Source organism: Ambystoma mexicanum, chromosome 10 (assembly GCF_040938575.1).
Source record: "Ambystoma mexicanum isolate Mex_15411 chromosome 10, UKY_AmexF1_1, whole genome shotgun sequence".
NCBI lineage: Eukaryota > Metazoa > Chordata > Amphibia > Caudata > Ambystomatidae > Ambystoma > Ambystoma mexicanum.
The window spans coordinates 1,138,816,128-1,138,824,286 of record NC_090932.1 but is presented as its reverse complement, the minus strand read 5'-3'; the positions used below and the strand labels follow the sequence as shown (position 1 = coordinate 1,138,824,286).

General features: G+C 46.3%; 1 protein-coding gene across 1 annotated transcript; it reads left to right on the top strand.

Annotated features, from left to right (window-relative positions):
• Nucleotides 1-488: 488 nt before the first annotated feature.
• On the top strand, nt 489-7,669 carry MAT2A (methionine adenosyltransferase 2A). The gene is made up of 9 exons (XM_069619050.1): nt 489-669; nt 2,737-2,814; nt 3,077-3,199; nt 3,286-3,398; nt 4,418-4,561; nt 4,747-4,965; nt 5,044-5,226; nt 5,434-5,567; nt 6,199-7,669. The coding sequence occupies exons 1-9, from the start codon at nt 576-578 to the stop codon at nt 6,299-6,301; spliced, it is 1,191 nt and encodes a 396-aa protein (XP_069475151.1). The 5' UTR covers nt 489-575; the 3' UTR covers nt 6,302-7,669.
• Nucleotides 7,670-8,159: the final 490 nt, after the last annotated feature.

The window sequence follows — 8,159 nt, the reverse complement described above, 5'->3', positions numbered from 1 at the left end:
GAATGAGCACGAGCGGTAATGCCCGCTTCTCAGGGCTTTCGTAGATAACAGCTTCATCTGAAACGGAAAGAGGTTCTTGGGAGTAATTAATCATACCGATATTTGAAAGAAATTAATCAGTGAGATGACTCGATTTCGAAGCAATATTTGATATGGTTAAAGTCCACAATAGCGATATCTGACAGTTTTCGCCTCATGCAGCCTGGAGCAGGTTCACGGTCCCCAGCCAACTGCGACAACCGTCTGGGACGAATCCAAATTCACTGCCAGGGGAGCAAGCGAACGCAACACTGCCCTGGTTCTTTCAAACAGAAGACATTCGATGTCTTAATGTGCCGTTCCCCCCGCCGCATGAAGAATGGTACCATCCAAAATACTGAAAACGAGTAGGAGGTGGGCCCAATGCTGACGCAGAAGCGAGGAGTGGCGGGGATCTGGTCGCGTGAACAGCCTGACGTCACGTAGGACGAGCCGGTCATAAATAGAAGCGCGCAGCCCCCTCCTGATTCCACTTCTCTACGCTGCGCCTGCTGAAGCTGAGTGCCTTCGGTCGTTGTCACCACACAGCCGCCGCCATGAACGGGCAAATGCTGAACGGCTTCCACGACGCGCTCATCGACGAGGGCAGCTTCCTGTTCACCTCCGAGTCCGTAGGCGAGGGGCACCCAGGTAAGCCAGTCAGAGGAATTAGTGTTTCGGCGGGAGTCTTTTTCTTCATGACTTAACGAAAAACGCTTCTTCGTTATACCGACTGAAGAAAAATTAGAAGACGCGTTTTATCCTCCCTAACCGGCTTCTGACATAATCCGTACTTGGCTGTTCAGCGAGCACTGAGGGCTGTGTGCACGCCGGGAAGGGGCGGGCACATTCGGCTCATGTTGAGCAGGCAGCTAGAGGTGACTTGAGGGTGGTAGACAACCCCGCCCCATTGCGTGTTCGCGCTTTTTTTCACCCTCCATTCCCACATGTCCAATTGCAAAACTCCTTAGCCGACGCCTCTTCGGTTAGGCTTTCAGAGGCCGCGCACTGTCGCGCCGCCGCCATATTCCCTGCGCATGAACTATCCTGCAGTCATTTGCATTGAACACGTGATTGGTCCCGCCCCTTCACCCTAGCACATGATACGCTGAAGTAGCATAATCGGAGGCGGGGACCGGCGTGATCTTCGTTCGCGCCTAAGAGCGAAAGGTTCTAGAATGTGCTACCGGAAACTGTTTGGCTTTTTTGACACTGCTTCACCTATTTGAAGCTCACGTGAGTGCCCGCTTGTTGCCGCAGGCTCGGCAATTCGTGGCTGTAGCTTTACAAGTCCCTACTGAAGGCCTGTATTGCGTAAACAAGTATCGGAAGTGAGACCACTATAGAACTCTGGTTTTGGCTGCAAATCAGTACCAACTGTCGCCCCCATTTTTTTTCTTCTGAAACTGCGTCCTAGAGCTGACTTCCGGCACAAGTGTTTGGTTGGGTTACGCTCTTGGTAGGGCCGCAATAACCATTGGGCAAATGGGGTTTTAACTCGCCGCCGCTCGAAATGCTCGAAATTCAGGGCTTTTTAACTTGACCTCGTTCGCCAACAGATTGTGCTACACACAGTCTGACAATTACTAACGTAATGCATTTCATTGTTAGCAGCTGTGCATTTTGGTATGCATGCTTTAATTGAGGTGGTGATGGAATGTTTGCATTTGCATCTCAGTGGAGTGTTGGTGTGACCGTAGATAGCAAGATAAAGTGGTGTCCACTACTGTACCGGGTGGCGGCGAGGAGACTTCTTAACAGCAAGTCTAGCTTCAGGTGAGAAGTCTCACCAGCACGTGTAAAGAAATAAATGCCCCAAACACTTTTGGTCCAGAATGCCCACAGAACGTTAACCCATGATTTAAAGCTGCGTTTGTATCAACACAGCACCCCGCCTACTCCCATCCTCTCGTACTGCCCAAAATCGCCAAAGCAGGCGGGTCAGCCAGACAATGGAACTCTGCCATCCACCCTAAAGCAGAAGCCTCCCACTATACGTTCCTAAAAGCATGGCTGTTGATCAAGAACTGTTGCAGCGCCTGGATGATCATGAGCTGTTGTGTGCTTTATAAATGAATACATAAGTATCCAGGTCTTCAAATGAAGAGGCCTCGAACTGTAGCATACCCCTGGTTTAAATGGGATTACTCTACAATGAAAGTAGGCGTTCACTTTTTTGTTACTGTTTGTGTAACATGGCAGAGTGCACAACCGCTTCCTACAGCAAGCCTCTGACTGTAAAAGGCCCTCACCAGTGCAGTAGGTCTAAATATAACACTGGCGCCCTCTTCAGTTGGTGTCAGCTGTGGGTGTCACATTGTTGAGCGCCAGCAACGACAGAAGCAGACTGACCTGCAGACTGACCTTTCTCAATTCACCTGTTAGTAATTCTATTAATTAGCGGTGTGGCTTCGTGTTTCCCATAATGGGTTAGGCAGTGTTACAGGCATTGATTTGCACACTGCTAATGTCAGCCATCCAAAGCTTGTGTTTTTAATTGGGGATGAGGGTACTGCAACCTTTTGGCTGTCAGATGTTTTAGACCCTACTAGCTCCCAACAGCTCTATCCTGCATAGTTTAAAAAAAGTTGGTCGCAGTCCAAAAGAGCTGCAAATTGTAAACTCCCGCCCTAGTATGTCAGTTTCGGTCATTACTAAACTCCCCACACACCCGGTTGTAGAGCAAGCTTGCTAATGGGTTATTTTTCTTTTATCTAGATAAGATATGTGATCAGATCAGTGACGCGGTCTTGGATGCCCATCTCAAGCAAGATCCGGATGCCAAAGTAGCGTGTGGTAAGTTTAAACTTTTGCCATTTCTATTGACGCTAGTACAGTGGTGTAGCCAGCTAGCTGTCCATGCAGGATGCTAGCTCGATTTTGTATTGCCCTACAAAGTATTCTCTAGTGGAAAAGACCCACTCTGATAGGACTTTAAAAAAAGCAAGGTGTGCATTTTATTTCAATTCGGTGACAAGAAATGCTAAACGTGCTTGGTTGTGACTGGTCTAGAGCTGGGCAGTGCAATTAACGCTTCTTACATTCTTTTCTGCAACAGAAACTGTTGCAAAGACTGGCATGATCCTGCTTGCTGGCGAGATCACATCAAGAGCGGCTGTAGACTACCAGAAAGTTGTCCGGGAAGCTATTAAGCACATCGGATATGACGATTCTTCAAAGGGTGAGTTGAGCAGGTTGTTACGAACTCTGGCACTTATCATGACTAGCACTTTGTTTCCTATTCGTCTGATATGTCTCAATTTACAGGATTTGACTACAAAACCTGCAATGTGCTGGTCGCATTGGAGCAGCAGTCACCTGATATTGCGCAAGGTGTGCATTTGGACAGGAACGAGGAAGATATTGGTGCAGGGGATCAGGTGAACGTGCTATTTAGTATTTTTTTTTTTATATCGGTCATTTGCCATAGCTAAGTGATCAAGGTAGCCTTTGAATGGTAGTCATCTATGCTTTCATGCAGCTTAACAGTGTGCGTTTACCTTGGCAACTTTCCCACACAGTTCTCTTTACCATGCCGCTAATCGCAGGCAAGTCTGTTACCTAGGGGGGTTCAAGAAAGGGCGGTGGCACGTGAAGCCACTCGCCCACATTACCCGAGGCTGGGTGATTGTGAAGTTCTTTGTTGCGTCACAAAGCTTGGCCAGTGATCCAAATAAGATTTTGATGTGGTATTTTACTCCTGATTTTTAAAAGTTGGAAGTAAAATGATTTCCCAATGGGAATAGTAAGCGAGTTAAAATGGGTTTTCCAAAAAACGGAAAATGTTTTTGTGATTGTTTCTTTGCACCTAGTTATTCATGTGTACTTCCTGTGGTACTGATGCAAAGCTATCCATGGAGCTGGGTGGGTGTACCGATTTCCTTTAGGAGTATTTGACTAGTTAAGGAGTAAACGTGGCCGATGCACCTCCTGTAGGGCTGATGACCCATGCAGTTTAATGGGAGCATGCGGAACATACTGCAACCCTTGCTAAAATCCATGTGTATTTTCCCTAGAACACTTTACATACACAAAGCAGCCCATAGATGTCTAATTGTGCACTAAATGGGTGCCTTACCAAAGTAATTGGCCGAAGCAAGATGGTTCAGTCAAGCTCCTTTTCAGAATGTTTGTTCCAAAACTTCAACCATGCGCACGTTGATGTTTTGTGGTTCCTCGTTACTGATCAAATTCTTATTGGGTGGGTTATGGTTCTTTGCTGAACATCCCCTTTGTACATATTTCATACCCGTCAGCACGCTGTTACTGCTCTCAACTGTTTTGATCACTTGCTTTCTCATATGCAGAACAGTTCATTTAGATCGGTTTTTAGAATTGGAATGTTAAATATGCTTAGTCCAAAAAACACAGCTGCAATTTTTTTTAATACCTTCTACAGGGTTTGATGTTTGGGTATGCTACTGATGAGACCGATGAGTGCATGCCACTGACTATCGTCTTGGCACACAAGCTGAATGCCAAGATGGCAGAACTACGTCGTAATGGCAGCCTGCCCTGGCTGAGGCCAGACTCTAAAACCCAGGTGTGTAAAGTGCAAAAGTGTAATCTAGTGACATGCTTTTCCAATACTGAGTTGTCCTGCCCTCCCAATTCCCCACACACTCCTTCACAGGTTTTCTCAGATGGCTTCGCTATTTGCCTGTGCTCTTTTGTTTCCTATTTGTGAAGCCATGGTATTTCCTTCACATGTGACTTCCTCTTTTGTAGGTAACTGTGCAGTATATGCAGGATCGTGGTGCTGTCATCCCAATTCGTGTTCACACAATCGTGGTGTCCGTGCAGCATGATGAGGACATATGCTTGGATGAGATGCGTGATGCTCTGAAGGAGAAAGTGGTGAAATCTGTTGTACCTGCCAAGTACCTTGATGATGATACCATTTACCACTTGCAACCCAGTGGGCGCTTTGTCATTGGAGGTCCACAGGTAAGAAGTCTGTTTGACAACTTGAATCGGTTGCAATAACTGTCTTGTGATTTTGACCGTCTGTCTTTCACTTTTCAGGGTGATGCAGGTCTAACTGGAAGGAAGATTATTGTTGACACCTATGGTGGCTGGGGAGCCCATGGAGGAGGTGCTTTCTCTGGGAAAGACTACACAAAGGTGGATCGTTCAGCAGCATATGCTGCCAGATGGGTGGCAAAGTCCTTGGTCAAAGCCGGTCTGTGTAGAAGAGTGCTGGTTCAGGTATGACTTAATGCTCAGTGGCTGGTGAAGAGGTAGTTGCGTGAGTATGTGTGGTCTAGTTCCGCATCCAAGCAAACGTTTTCTGTTCTCAAACGGTTCTCAGAACTAGGCGAATCATAGTATTAGAAAATCATCTCTGATTTAGTGTCTGGCTGAATTTGGAAGTCCCCAAAATTAATACCTGTTCGCCTTCCCTGTTTTATTAAGGTATCTTATGCCATTGGTGTGGCACATCCGCTCTCCATTTCAATTTTCCACTACGGTACCTCTCAGAAAAGTGAGCGGGAGCTGCTGGATATTGTGAAGAAGAACTTTGACCTTCGCCCTGGGGTCATTGTCAGGTAAAGATGGTAATGCATGTTGTTGGATTCCACGTCCTCAGTCATGGACTGGTGACATGCAGATGACCCGTGGGTTGGGTGTAAAGTAGCCAACTTATCAGGGGGGGGGGGGGGTTCTGAAAATCTCCGTGCAGGTGACATCCAGGTCAAGAGCTCTTTGTTTAGAATCTTTCCCAATCGCGTGATCTTGCTTTTTCTGGCAAAAGGTTAACCTGTTGAAGGGAGCTTAGAAACTCGATAGATGGGTGGCAGGCAACCATGCTTTAACAACTCGGGTTCCAACGTCAACGGAGAAGTTATTCTGGCCGGTGTACAGGGTGACAGTCGAGCTCCTACTGTGGGGATGCGTTGTGTGCTCTGTGCCATCTCTGAATTTACCACTTGGTGTAACCATAGGTCCCTAAGCCTGCTAAATCCTATTGTGGGTGGGTGATATGCCATTTCTAGTAAACCATTTCCTGTATTGTTACGCAGGATCCCAGTGCTCTTTATGGCAACTTGCTTCTCCATTTGGGAGAGTCCTGCATAGAGCAGATAACCTGGTGGGGGGGGTCTCTTGTGCCTGCCCTGAAATTGGTGTTTGCTCTGGGGAAGAAATGCTGTGCATTAATGATTTGCTTGTATATTCTAGGGATCTGGATCTGAAGAAGCCAATTTATCAGAGGACTGCAGCATATGGCCATTTTGGCAGGGATAGCTTCCCATGGGAAGTGCCTAAAAAGCTGAAGTATTGATTGTTAGGCTTTTCCCCCTCAGACCTGTTGGCGTTAAATACAGAGAAGCCTACAGGATCTGGGGTGGAAGGGTCCTTTTTACTAACACTTTTTCTCCCTCTGCTCCTGTTGGCTGCTGTGGTAGCTCATGTCTGTGGGACGGGACCACCTGTCTGTTCTATACACTTTTTTTACACACATTTTCTTGTACAGTCAATGTACTGTGAGGCATCAACCTGACTTTAGGCAACACGCTGCTTCCTTCTGCATGACAACTCCATGACCAAGATCCCAGTCCAACTGGCTACTTCCCCATTGCCCTTCCTAAAGTGTATTATTCCATAATGGGTGCTGGACCATGAGCATGCCTCGTTCTGAAATCCCCCACACTGTAATGATGGCTTCCATTCTTCACTGCACAGCACAATCAGTAATGCATGCTGAAGCTTAGTACTACACTTTTATTTTTAATTTTTTTTGCAAGGTGGTGTTTTTCCAAAAATACCAGTTTTTGCCCTTAGTCTCTTGCCTTCCTCTTGGAGGATGCACTTCCTCTTGGAGGATGCAATCTATGGGTCCAGGTGAAGCTAGACCTTTATATGTCCCTAGCACTTGCAGAACATTCTGTAATATTTATGAACTCTGCCCCTCCCCACCAGACAGACTCTAGGTTGCCCCAGACGTTATACAGAGTAGTCGTGGGGTATCCAGAGGTCTGTAGCTGCTCACTTTGATACCAGAGTATTCCTTTTTTTCTTTATAAGAAAGTTAACTCCCACACACTGCACACAAGATCTAGGGCCACATAGGCTTTTTAACTCTTCCCATCTATCAAAAGTAGGTCCAAAATGTTCTTGAAAGAAAGCTGGTGTAGCTACAGAGAAACCGACTTTCTTCAGAACATGTATGCTTTTGTGGGTTTTCATGGGATGGGGGTGGAATGACCTTTGTACTTGAATAAACATTTTCTAAATGCATAATTTATTGTTTCTGAGGTGTTATGGTGCAAGTACAGAGTAGCCATAACCTCAGATGGCAACTTTTTAAAGTTCGAAAACTCCTGATTTCCTCAATTGTTTCCAGCATTCTCTGGTAGGCCAAGGTGTCCTACAGAAAAGCCTTGGGTCCAACCTACAAGGGGTCTGCCTGGTGTGAACTGTGGACGGGTAAGCAGGGGGGGTAGCTCGGGCAGCTAGCATGGTAGTACAGTTTTTGGCTGGTGTTGTACAGAGAAGCTAGCTTGTTTACATGCCCTTCTGTGTTTGGCTGCTCGTAGCTACCTATGCCTCTAGGCTTTTTAATACCCACTAAGTTTGTCTGGCTCTTCTGGGGGGAGCAAAAGTATCGATATGAAGAGTATTAAATAAAATGGAAGGTTCTCCCATGAAACGTTGTTCTGTGTTTAGTTGTGTGGATGTTCTTTCTAGTTACACTTGCAGCAAACCCAAGCATTGGCTCAAATAACTTCCACGTTCGGATTTCGGGTTAAAGTTGTTCTGATCCAACGCTTTCTGTATAGGTCCACATGCCCTCATTATGTGGGGTTATCCCATGCTGTTTCGGGGGGGATGAGCTGGTAACAATTTCCTCATTCTCCACTAGCCCCGTTTCCCTCCATGAAATGGCGACCTCTCAACTTAACTTGTTAATAAGCCCTTACTGAAAAAAGTAGCACAACTTTACCGACCGTGTGCAGTGTGACGTTGCAGTTATATCTGTGAAGGGGTTGCAGGGATGCCCTACAAAGCAAGAGCTTTCAGGGTTCAATACGACATGTTTTATAAAAAAAAAGCATGTGGTCAGAACTAGCACGATCTTGCCCACTTATTCAATATTTGTATTTGTTGAAACAAAGCACTGACCTGTTTTCACAAGAAGC

Excerpts from the sequence above, each read along its gene's own strand:
- MAT2A (XM_069619050.1), top strand. The coding sequence starts at position 576 with ATGAACGGGCAAATGCTGAACGGCTTCCACGACGCGCTCATCGACGAG. Across the intron at positions 2,815-3,076 it reads GGATGCCAAAGTAGCGTGTG|AAACTGTTGCAAAGACTGGC; the intron begins GTAAGTTTAAAC and ends TTTCTGCAACAG. Across the intron at positions 4,966-5,043 it reads TTGTCATTGGAGGTCCACAG|GGTGATGCAGGTCTAACTGG; the intron begins GTAAGAAGTCTG and ends TTCACTTTTCAG.